This window comes from Hyperolius riggenbachi, chromosome 1 (assembly GCF_040937935.1).
Source record: "Hyperolius riggenbachi isolate aHypRig1 chromosome 1, aHypRig1.pri, whole genome shotgun sequence".
NCBI classification, from domain to species: domain Eukaryota; kingdom Metazoa; phylum Chordata; class Amphibia; order Anura; family Hyperoliidae; genus Hyperolius; species Hyperolius riggenbachi.
This window is the reverse complement of record NC_090646.1, coordinates 444203592-444215810: the sequence shown is the minus strand read 5'-3', so window position 1 is coordinate 444215810 and position 12219 is coordinate 444203592. Positions and strand designations below refer to the sequence as shown.

At 44.0% G+C, this 12219-nt stretch overlaps 1 protein-coding gene across 3 annotated transcripts in view; it reads right to left on the bottom strand.

Annotated features, from left to right (window-relative positions):
- The window catches only part of RSPH14 (radial spoke head 14 homolog), a 271996-nt gene that overhangs the window by 241074 nt on the left and 18703 nt on the right, over positions 1-12219 (bottom strand). For all 3 annotated transcript variants that reach the window (XM_068238355.1, XM_068238359.1, XM_068238353.1), the window contains one exon: positions 3100-3218. In XM_068238355.1, the coding sequence (XP_068094456.1) occupies positions 3100-3218 (119 nt within the window). The remainder of the gene's footprint in view (positions 1-3099; positions 3219-12219) is intronic.

Here is a 12219-nt window from a genome sequence, read left to right as displayed (position 1 = left end):
TTTACGCATGCACCTGCGCAGTACGGAGGGAGCGCACTGCGCTTGCGTTGACTGGCCGAAATGACAGGACCAGGTACCGGCAGATAGAGGCAGCGGAGAAAGATGGCGTGGGAGCGATCCAGGCTTATTGGGCTGGAGGAAGCCCCAGGTATGTCTAAATCTATTTATTCTTCGTCTCTGGTTCTCTTTAAGGCCCATATTCCTGACCAAGTGCCAGATATTGGAAATAAGAAAAATGATGGACTTCCAGAACCTCTGTCAGGACTCGTTCACACTAGGGGCGTTTTTGCCGTTTTTTCAAGCGCAGGCGATTTTCAAAACCAACCATAAAATGCTTGTGCAATGACTCTGTATGAGAAGGTTCATATCAGCGCGTTGTGCCCACTTTGCGGTCGTCAAAGCGGTGCCTGTACCATTTTTGGGGCGTTTTTGCTACAATGAAAGTTATAGCAAAAACGCAAAACGCTCAAAAAATTGCTTTGTGCAGTGATTGCGTTCGCGGTTTTAAGAATAAATACATTGTACTTATTATTTTCCGGGTCAAAGGGTTCACTTCCTGACTTGCATCAGGGAGTAAATTACAAAACCGCTCTGGAAAAGCGCTTAGACAAGCGTTTTTACCAGAGATGCAGCACGCAATGAAGTGACGGGAGGGGGGGGAAAAGCGCACAAACGCAAAACGCTTGCGTTTTCGATTTTAGGTGTGAATGAGGCCTTAACCTTTACCGGTACAAGGTACAAGAGAGCGTAAAGGGACTGCAAAGTTTGAAAATGGGGCCTATAATGATTACTGTAGTTGAGGGCGATGAGGAGAGATGGAGTGGGAAAAGCATTAAGGACATTTCCCAGGATTCAGCCCGCATCAAACTCTCCACCTTTATAGTTGCATTTAGAACATGGACTTATAAGAAAGGAACCATGGTCCATATGCAATTAACTTTTCCTCCTTGGTTAAATTTTACACCTTGTCAATAAATTGCCTTTTAAACCACCAGCAAACACCAAAATACTCAAAATAATTTTCATTGTACTTTTTTTTTATCTAGTTTTGGGGTATTTTTTTCAGTAGTACTGAAAATTAATTCATAGGGGGAAACTCAGTAGAAAAATTTAATTCCAAAAGGGCCCTTGGCTTTAAATTAGAATCAAGCCTTTTTAAAAACTTGTTAATTCCATTCTCTGCCACCTCACAAACTGCTGGTTGGCATTTTATCCTCACCCAGCTGCTTGTTGGAAGTAAATTAACTTTTTTTAAATTAGACAAGACAAGACAAGACAAATAACATTTATATTGCGCTTTTCTCCTTGCGGACTCAAAGCGCCAGAGCAGAGCAGCAGCCACTAGGGCGCGCTCTATTGGCATTTCTGAAAGAAAATTATGAAAAGGAGAAACGCTTTGTACTATTTTAGTTACCTCCCCTTGAACTGAGCCTCTAGATTTAACTAGAAATCTAATGTCAATAATGTTTAAGGATGGCTGAGAAGGATCAGGGAAGTTGGAAAACCTGCCAGATCATTGTTACTGCAAACTTCCTGCTCATCATTCCTCGCCCTATGCAAGGTTTTAAGAACAGAGTGCTTACTTGAATAAGCAAAGAATCCCTGTGCCCGTCAGCTGGCAGAAAGCCCTGAGATCGTATGTCTGAAGGACCTCTACAGTCTACAGAGTCTTAAGTCCTTTCTAATTCATATATATACTTGGCAGCCAATCGATTATCAAATTCGATTATTATTGAATCTGATGAAAATCGGTGCTGCCCAGAGCATGCCCGATCGGCAATTCAACCAATTTTGGGCAGAAATTGGTCACATGTATCGATTGGACATGCTGGGAAATCTTGGGCCAACATGCTCAATCGGGTGCGTGTCGGTAATAGCTTGCGATATTCACAAAATGATGCCGGCAACCCTCAGAAGCTGTCCCTCCAATGCTTTATGTGTCCCCACCCCCCGGTGCTGGTGCAGTACCTTATATGTCCGCCATCCCCTTGAGTGTCTGTACCCTATGTCCACATTTGGGCCCCATGTGACTACCAGCATATAGCACTGAGGCACGTGTGTGACATCACACGTGTGCCCCACGTGCTATAACATTGGCTACCACGTGGGGGTGCAAATGTGGAAGAACAAGGACCCTTAGCACGGACAGCAGCAGATAAAGTATAACTGCAGTGGGGGGCGGGGGTTTGTAAGGACATAAAACATTAGGGGGACAGCAGCCGGGGGCAGCAAGGTGATTTCACAAGGCCGATTCCCACAAAATAAGATTTCATGCTGAAATCAATAGAGAATCAGCCTGCGATTTATGGCAGCCAACAGATCTCTCTACAATCATATTTGATTAGAGAAAGATCAGTCTCTTGGTCGATTGCCCGCCAAAATCATTACATGTATGGCTACTATCTGTAATTTCCCCCAAGATCCAGACCTGTTCTGAACACAGATAGTTGAATAATACGTTGGATCTGATTAGTTCTGTCCTGTATGCTCAGCCAACAAAGAGAATGCTTATGATTGCCCGGCCACACACCTCATAGTAACTATTGTCATGCAGCACAGTCATTTGTTTTACTGCCCATAGGTTGGTTTGTTTCTACAAGGAGAAGCAAGACAGTACACTTTATTAGCTTCTTTAGGAAATACATTACATTCTGCTGTAAAAATCTTCTCCCAGTGCCCCTTTATTACTCAAGGCACAAGGAACCAGATGTAATATTACTAGAAATAAATCATAGGATGCTGAAAGGCCTATACAGAAACAGCAATACACAAAGATAGATGTCAGGCAATCCTGCCACCTAGTGGCATTCATTTGGTAATGCTCCTATTGGACATGTTCTAAATAGCACTGACAATTCTGATGTTACTGGCATCCAACCGAAGCAATGCACAATTGTAGTCTCCCAGATTATCCAATCTACATTCATGTAAAGTAGTGAGGGTCTGGCTAACATGGAATGCCAATGCACTTACTACCTTAGGGCAGTTACCTTATCCTGCCATAACCTAAATAACACAACAATGATGGTAGCATACAGATGGTAATTGCAAGTATGATACTTTTACCTTTTAATAATATTTCATTATAGAAGTACTTACCAGAAGGAAGTTCAGAAAGCATCTCGTATGTCTGATGCATGTTCCTCCGGACTATATCCTCCGAGTCATCAAGGAGGTGAGAGAGAGCAATAACCACCTCACTTCTCAGGATACCTTCCCTAAAATGTGAAAAGAACACAGTGAGAAATGGGGACTGTTACAGCCACTAGAGTTGCCTGGTGTTCTGTTTCTGAAATGTGTTGCTGCAGTATCTGTCAAGGAAGGTGCAGGAAAGGGCCTATTGATGAGGACTGAATATTTTAATTCACATCTACAATTTTTTGTTCTCCAGTTTAATCTGATCACTACTCTTGTAATATTATATATAAACCACTTCAGCCATAAAGGACAACTGCATGGAGAAGTATATGAAGGCTGCCATTATTTATTTCCTTTTAAGCAATTCCAGTTGCCTGGCTATCCTGCTGATCCTCTGCTTCTAATACGGGCAGATCAGGTGTTTCTGACAAGATTAGCTGCATGCTTGTTTCTGGTGTGACACTACTGCAGCTAAAAAGATCGCCAGGGCTGCCAGGAAACTGGTATTATTTAAAAGGAAATAAATATGACAGCCTTCATATACCGCTTATTTCAGTTGTCCTTTCAGTGTTTTTTCACCTTACTGTATACACTCGCATATAAGCCTAATTTTTCAGCACAAAAAATGTGCTGAAAAGTTACCCCCTCAGCTTATATGCGAGTTAGTGGAGCAGAACGGATGGTGGAGCAGGTTTTGTTACTGGCAGAGGAGCGTAAAGATCATGCACTAGTGATCCTGCTCTTGCCAGCTGGCTCCCTGCTGTTTCAGTGCTCCCCATCCCCTGCAACATGGTGTGCAGAGTGCACAGCTCAAGACTACCTGCGTCCCTTGGCTTGTGGAGCGGAGCATGCCAGCAACGTTTCAGCGGTGCAATGAACAGGGACACAGCTTTATCATTCTTGGGACACATATGGCTATGGGGAGAGGGGCTGACTTGCACTGGGGGCACATCAAGCTACTGTGGAGTGGGCTATACTGGGCAGGGGGGCTTATATGAGAGTCAATCACTTTTTCCTGGTTTCTGAGGGAAAAGTGGGCACCTCGGCTTATACGCGGGTAGGCTTATATGCGAGTATATACGGTATATATTCGAACAATTTTCACATTTCAGTGCTCCTCTCATTCATTGACCAATAACTTTATCACTTTTTTCTCCACAAATTAGTCTTTTTTTTTTTTTTTAGAAATTATATTATTCTCTATGCATTTTAAAGGGGAAAGAGAAAAAAAAATACACTATTTCTCTATTTCCATCTACTATAGTTTTTTAAAATAAACAATGCTACCATAGATAAAACCCACACATTTTGTTTGCTCAGTTGTTCTGGTTATCCCAAAATTTTAATTATGTCCCTAGTGCAATGTATGGGGATAATATATGTTGTGTTTTTTGTTTTCTCATTGTACCCTAGCAGTAATTTACAAAAATTATTTGCCCTTATTTGCAAAAATAACAGTAATATACCCTCGTGGTATACATATTTAAAAAGCTGAGGCCTCACAGTAACAATTTATGTACTCTATTTTAAATTCTGTCCCTTTGTTTTATTTTTACAAGCTTTTTATTTTGGCACATGTTTAATACAATTTTTAATGCTTATGATTCAGTTTGTCACAAAAAAGAATTCACAAGACATAGGCTTCAATGTATTCTACAATGTATCACGGTTAAAATAATATCACAAATATCTCATTTGATTGCTAGCTGGGCATTTAGCAGGCCATTAACTCCAAACTGTGCATTTGGCTGTGTACAGGCCAATCTTAGCTCCATACTTTGCATAGCCACAGAAGAGTCTGGACATCAGAAGAAGGCCACAAATGTCACCATTATGGAAAGCTAACAACCAAAACTTTTCCAAAATGGGTGTTTTGTAAGTTACCAACTAGTGTAGTGTTACTAAAACTTTCCCAAGTTTGATCATAACTTTAATAATAACTTTATTCTACCACAGTGAAAAAATAAAATATTAGTAAAATTACCAATATTCTGTTACATTATCTTGTGCCTATTACCATCATTCTTTTATTGCTATTATAGATACACCCTATCTATGCTTAACATTAACTCTCCCCTATCTATGCCTAACTCCAGCCACCAGGGTTGGATTTGTGGGCTGGCCACCAAGGCCGGTGCCTAGAGCGCTGGGGGAATGCTGGGGCAGTATTGCCGTGAGTACTGCTGTGGCTTACCCGCCAACCACTATCTATCCGACGGCTGTTCATCCAGTCCATGCACCCGCCCGGTCTGCGTCTAGTTCGGCCGTCTGTTGTCCGCATCTGTGTTGCATCCCGCTCCCTGTGCTGCCCGGCATATTCAGATCTTAGATCAGTGCTTTCAGGTGCTCACATAGGAGAGTAAAAGCTCCCGTGCATAGTGCAGCGCTTACAAAAAGTGCCATCACACTCACTTCCTGGATTTGAAATATATGAGGCTGCACTATGCATGGGATCTCTCGCTCTCCTATGTGAGTCCAGCAAGCGCTGATCTAAAGTTTGAATATGCCGGGCAGCACAAGGAGTGGGATGACAGCAGAGCACAGCACAGACAGAGAAGGCGGACGGGCGGACAGCCTGGATGGACTTCGGGCAGACAGATAGCGGGCGAGGGGGATTGAGTGGAGGAGAGCACGTGAGTCACTGCACAGATGGGGGGCTACACCATCATTGTGATCAACATTATTCTTCTCTGGGACCCCAGTGAATGATTTGAAAGTGGCCCCGGATCACCTGGCCACCAGTCTGTAGTGAGGAGGTTTTGTTTGGGTGAAAATGTTGGGGTGATGGTAGGTTAGTATTGCTTGGGAAGGGGGGAAAAGGGAGAAATTGCTGTGGGACAGTGTTAGCTATCTTTGGTGGAGAGTTTACTGCTGGATATTGGGAAACTATTTTTTTTGTAATTGGCGGTCTTCTAGTGGTATTTTTTTTGCCAACTAAACCGTCAGAAGTGTCAATGCAGTCAAGTGAGGGATAAAAGAGCCCAGGGCAGCACCGCAGCAAATTGTGTTTGTGTGCTGTAAAGATTGTGGTTATTTTGTATGTTGTAAGGATTGTGGTATTTTTTCTTGTTTCTTTCTTAAAGTTTGCCTAAGAGCATTAATAAGAAAGATTTTATACTTACCCGGGGCTTCCTCCAGCTCCATGAGCACTGCTGCATCCCTTGCCGTCCTCCTGGATGGCTGCAGTCAGACTTGGTAACTGACTCAGTTGGGTTCTTCTGCGCATGTGCAGATGGCAGGAAACCTAAAACTTTATATGTCTCTTATCTGCGGCTTCTTCCAGCCCCATGCAGACCGCTCTGTTCCTCCACCATCTCGCCCGGTACATTTCTCAGTCATACTCATAGTCACACTGTGCATGCGCAGCCCAGCCATGCACGTGCCCCTATCGCATGGTGACCAGGAGTGTTCTGCGCCTACACAGTTAGTAATGAGCAGGCGCCATACACTCCTAGCCATGCGCAGTGGAGCATGACTGGGAGATGTACCAGGTGAGACTGCAGAAGTTTCTAATGTTCAAGCTATTTTATAGCAGCTTACGTATATTCAACAGTTAAGACTGTATAATTGTTTGGGGAGAAGTAAGTAAGTATTTATTCTTAAAAACGCAAGCGCAATCGCTGCATAAAACGGTTTTGTGAGCGTTTAGCGTTCCTCATATACCTTTCATTACAGCAAAATGGCCCAAAAATGATACAGGCACCGCTTTGCAGAGAGCAAAGTGGACGAAACGCACTGATATGAACCTTCTTATAGAGAATCATTGCACAAGCGTTTTGTGAGCGATTTTGAAAAAAGGCCGAAAATGCCCTAGATGTAAACGAGCCCTAAAGGCATGTATAAAAAAATGCACATTCCCTCAAAAATTGCTCTGAAAATCGCAATACAAAATCACAATCGCTCATCACTTAGCGATTGCATTTTGCAGTGTGAACTAAGCTTTAGGCATTAGCGTACCTCTGTGTTTTTTATGTGCACCAGAGGTGTGCTTTAGCTATAATGTATACTATAAAATAGCTGTTAAATACAATACAAAAATAGTTGTGGGTAGGAGTATATTTAGAGGGATTCTTCCTCTATTGCACATTCATCACACATGATCTGACTCAGATTTACGGGTGATAGACAACAGCTTCGTGCGCAGATCCACAACAGCTATGAAGGGAGTGCGTATGTAGAATATAGGACAACTGTATACCTTAATTGTGAGACACCAGTCCCACATTTAATAACATCAAATGAATTTAATTCATGAGCAAAGTGAGTTTAAGAATCATGTGGAATTGGTCCTGGAGCTAACAATAGTTACATTTGTTAAGTTTGTGGTTTATCTGTACTCGTGATAGCTGTTTCTAGTTGAGGCTTGTAGTGTTTCCATGCCCTGAAGTCTCATTTTGGTCTAACTTTATCTCATGTTCTTGCTATGATGTCTACCGGTAGTTCAAGTGGACCTGAACTCTTGCACAGGACAAAATGAAAACATAGAGAAATGCACCCTGTATGTATTTAGAAAGTTTCGACTGTCTAATTCCCCCTCATCTGTGTCTAATCACAATTGTAATTTGATCTCTCAGCTGTGTCAGCTGGCTGCCTCCACAGAGCAACTAATTTGTAAACACAGGATGTTAACCCTAAGTGTGCTTCCAGTAGACGCACTGCAGACTTATTGCTGGATTTGTATTAGCTGTAACAAAGTACGGTGAAATTTGCCTTCTTAAAACAGAAGGAAACTTGAATAATTTAGCTATAAGTGAACATTTGCGGTTACCCACAATGCACCACTACTGAATATGCAAATTATCTCTTTTCATCCCTGTAAGCTAGGCAAGCATCCAGAACCGCTGGTGTATAGCAAGCCTATAGCTTTAAATATTACACAGCCACATCAACCCCACATGTAGACAGCCTGTTTCGGGCTTTTGGCCCTCATCAGTACATGTGTAGGGGGATAAAAGAGACCAAAAAGCCCTCCTAGTAATAAGCAATGCTTGGTGAAATTAAGAAGGCAAATGTTACCGAGCACTGCTTATTAGTAGAGGGCTTTTTGGTCTGTTTTATCCCCCTATACATTCCTGGTGGTTTGGGTCACCCTGAGCTGCTTGGTTACTCTGTAACAAAGAAATGTTTTTCTTTAAAGTTTATTATGCTGTTGCTTGTATTTTAGAGCAGAGAGGAAGTTCTGAGTTCAGGTTCGCTTTAATACTAATAATGCTCTATTAAGCCTTTGTCTTCTTCCATGGAAAATCCATGACCATCTGTGACAACAAGTCCTGTTTACTAGAATACCACATTAGGGCCCATATTCACAAAAGCATGGTAAAGTTGGCATGTGTAGGGAGCGCACCGCAACTTTACTATTACTTGCTGTGACACTTTGTGCAAACCGCATTACCTAGGTAAGGTGAGCTTTGTTAGAGTAACGCGTACTATGCAAGTAGCACAGCATGCATTACCCTAGCAATGCTCACTTTACCTAGGTTGCACAGATCACACAACTTGAAGAACACATGCTACCTTGTCACTGTAACAGTAAAATTGCCCCACTACCGTGCTTTTGACAATATGGGCCCTTCAGGCTTCTGTTATTGGGATCTAGTGTTCTAGGCATCACAATCTGATATTTCTGCTTTCAGCAAAGGTGGAAGAGTTGTATCAGCTAACAGCTAGTAATATGGAATAGATATGTGCCTAATTTCCCAGCTTTGAATACTTACCCAGCAACATTGTGGTACATAGCAACATTGTGGTACATATTACCAGAGGTTCAGTAAGAGCTGAAGGATTTTGGCTTTGTAGCCTCAAAGTCTTAGCTGCCAGGGATTGGCATATTCTGCCATGATTCACCTACCACTGAAATATAATTTTTGTCCACTGACTCTTTAATCCTTTGTCAAACCCCCAATCTTTTAATTAGCCAGTAGTGCATGTGTATAAATGGTTACCACTGTTATCGCCTGATACACACAGCTGGTGTCATGTCAGCATTATAAGCACAACTGACTTCTATAAAAGTGCTATTTTCAAAGGATGCTGCAATAACGTAGCCTCAATCTTCTCACTATCTGTCATTTTTCCTGCCTGCCCCTGCTCTGTAGCTGTGTCATTAGAAAACCCTCATCTCCTGCGCTCTCTTCTCACTTTGCCATAAAACTGCTTACAGATGCTTATCATCATTTCATTATAAGATTACTATAAATATAGGTGGGAGCTGTGAGTCTTTTTACATTTTAACACCATCAAAAATGATCTTTCCATTTAAATCTGAAGCTAGCTAACAATTTTCAGAACTGATAGTTTAGGTGCTCGTTAACAGTACAATATTTATGAATGTTTCTTTATTTCGATCAGATACATTGGCTGGAATTGTAAATAAAAAGTCAGCAGTTGCTCACGATAGGTGAAAAACGATCATATAGTCGATTTTATATAGCCAGTTTATGGACCCGACCACTGGATTTCAATGATTGTATGTGATCTTATCTAAAATAAAATTGTACAGGTACAATTTGTATGCATGATTATTTCAATTGATTTATTTAGTAAATTGGAAATAATCGTTTGAAAATTATTTGATAAATTAACTAACAACAGTACAATTGTTTTTTTAAGACCAGAGAAGTGCTCTGCCCAGGACAACATGGTACACTAATACAAGTACAGTAAGTACAAGAAAAGAAAACAAATCTATGTAGGGTTTTATAGACCAGTAAACAGTGCTATCAAAAATATATAAACTATATATACAGCATGTTATATCATACAGGGGCGTAGCAATAGGGGGTGCAGAGGTTGCGACCGCATCGGGGCCCTTGGGCCAGAGGGGCCCCGTAGGGCCCTCCCTGAACTGCAGTATTAGCTCTCTATTGGTCCTGTGCTCATAATAATTACAACTATAATCAGAGAAAAAGCATGTGTGCATCAACCAAGTGAACCTGACAAATCTGGCTTTGCAAATTTGGCCTATTGGCTAATCACGAGACATTGCTCATGCAAATAAGCATTTGCTTTCGCATGCCTAAATATGCAGGGTCAAAACCAAAAACCGCAAAACAATCGCCCTGCGGGAATTAGTTCATGCTATACAGCACTATCCAGGGGCGCCACGAGGAGGCTTCCCATTGCCCCCATACAACCGGGGGGCCGCGGGGGTCCCAGGCACTCTCACCGCCTGGAACCCACACAGCGGCACCCCGGAGGTGGAGGCCAGGGGGTGCAGGCGATCTCCCCAGCGTGGCCAGTGCCGGGAAGAGCCGCCCGCACACACCTCCCAGGATTAAAAACAGGCACTTACCTCAACGTCCATTGCGTTCTGCTATATGCGCATAACCTGGGCGCGACACATAAGGGGCGGACAGGCGCAAATAGCCTGCTCCAGGGCTCTCACCTCCTAAAACAAGCCACTCACTACCTGCCCTCAGAAGAAAGAAATGCAATGCTAACTATAATCAGAGAAAAAGCATGTGTGCATCAACCAAGTGAACCTGACAAATCTGGCTTTGCAAATTTGGCCTATTGGCTAATCACGAGACATTGCTCATGCAAATAAGCATTTGCTTTCGCATGCCTAAATATGCAGGGTCAAAACCAAAAACCGCAAAACAATCGCCCTGCGGGAATTAGTTCATGCTATACAGCACTATCCAGGGGCGCCACGAGGAGGCTTCCCATTGCCCCCATACAACCGGGGGGCCGCGGGGGTCCCAGGCACTCTCACCGCCTGGAACCCACCCTGGCCTCCACCTCCGGGGAGCCGCTGTGTGGGTTCCAGGCGGTGAGAGTGCCTGGGACCCCCGCGGCCCCGTGGTTGTATGGGGGCAATGGGAAGCCTCCTCGTGGCGCCCCTGGATAGTGCTGTATAGCATGAACTAATTCCCGCAGGGCGATTGTTTTGCGGTTTTTGGTTTTGACCCTGCATATTTAGGCATGCGAAAGCAAATGCTTATTTGCATGAGCAATGTCTCGTGATTAGCCAATAGGCCAAATTTGCAAAGCCAGATTTGTCAGGTTCACTTGGTTGATGCACACATGCTTTTTCTCTGATTATAGTCAGCATTGCATTTCTTTCTTCTGAGGGCAGGTAGTGAGTGGCTTGTTTTAGGAGGTGAGAGCCCTGGAGCAGGCTATTTACGCCTGTCCGCCCCTTATGTGTCGCGCCCAGGTTATGTGCATATAGCAGAACGCAATGGACGTTGAGGTAAGTGCCTGTTTTTAATCCTGGGAGGTGTGTGCGGGCGGCTCTTCCCGGCCCTGGCCACGCTGGGGAGATCGCCTGCACCCCCTGGCCTCCACCTCCGGGGTGCCGCTGTGTGGGTTCCAGGCGGTGAGAGTGCCTGGGACCCCCGCGGCCCCCTGGTTGTATGGGGGCAATGGGAAGCCTCCTCGTGGCGCCCCTGGATAGTGCTGTATAGCATGAACTAATTCCCGCAGGGCGATTGTTTTGCGGTTTTTGGTTTTGACCCTGCATATTTAGGCATGCGAAAGCAAATGCTTATTTGCATGAGCAATGTCTCGTGATTAGCCAATAGGCCAAATTTGCAAAGCCAGATTTGTCAGGTTCACTTGGTTGATGCACACATGCTTTTTCTCTGATTATAGTCAGCATTGCATTTCTTTCTTCTGAGGGCAGGTAGTGAGTGGCTTGTTTTAGGAGGTGAGAGCCCTGGAGCAGGCTATTTACGCCTGTCCGCCCCTTATGTGTCGCGCCCAGGTTATGTGCATATAGCAGAACGCAATGGACGTTGAGGTAAGTGCCTGTTTTTAATCCTGGGAGGTGTGTGCGGGCGGCTCTTCCCGGCGCTGGCCACGCTGGGGAGATCGCCTGCACCCCCTGGCCTCCACCTCCGGGGTGCCGCTGTGTGGGTTCCAGGCGGTGAGAGTGCCTGGGACCCCCGCGGCCCCCTGGTTGTATGGGGGCAATGGGAAGCCTCCTCGTGGCGCCCCTGGATAGTGCTGTATAGCATGAACTAATTCCCGCAGGGCGATTGTTTTGCGGTTTTTGGTTTTGACCCTGCATATTTAGGCATGCGAAAGCAAATGCTTATTTGCATGAGCAATGTCTCGTGATTAGCCAATAGGCCAAAT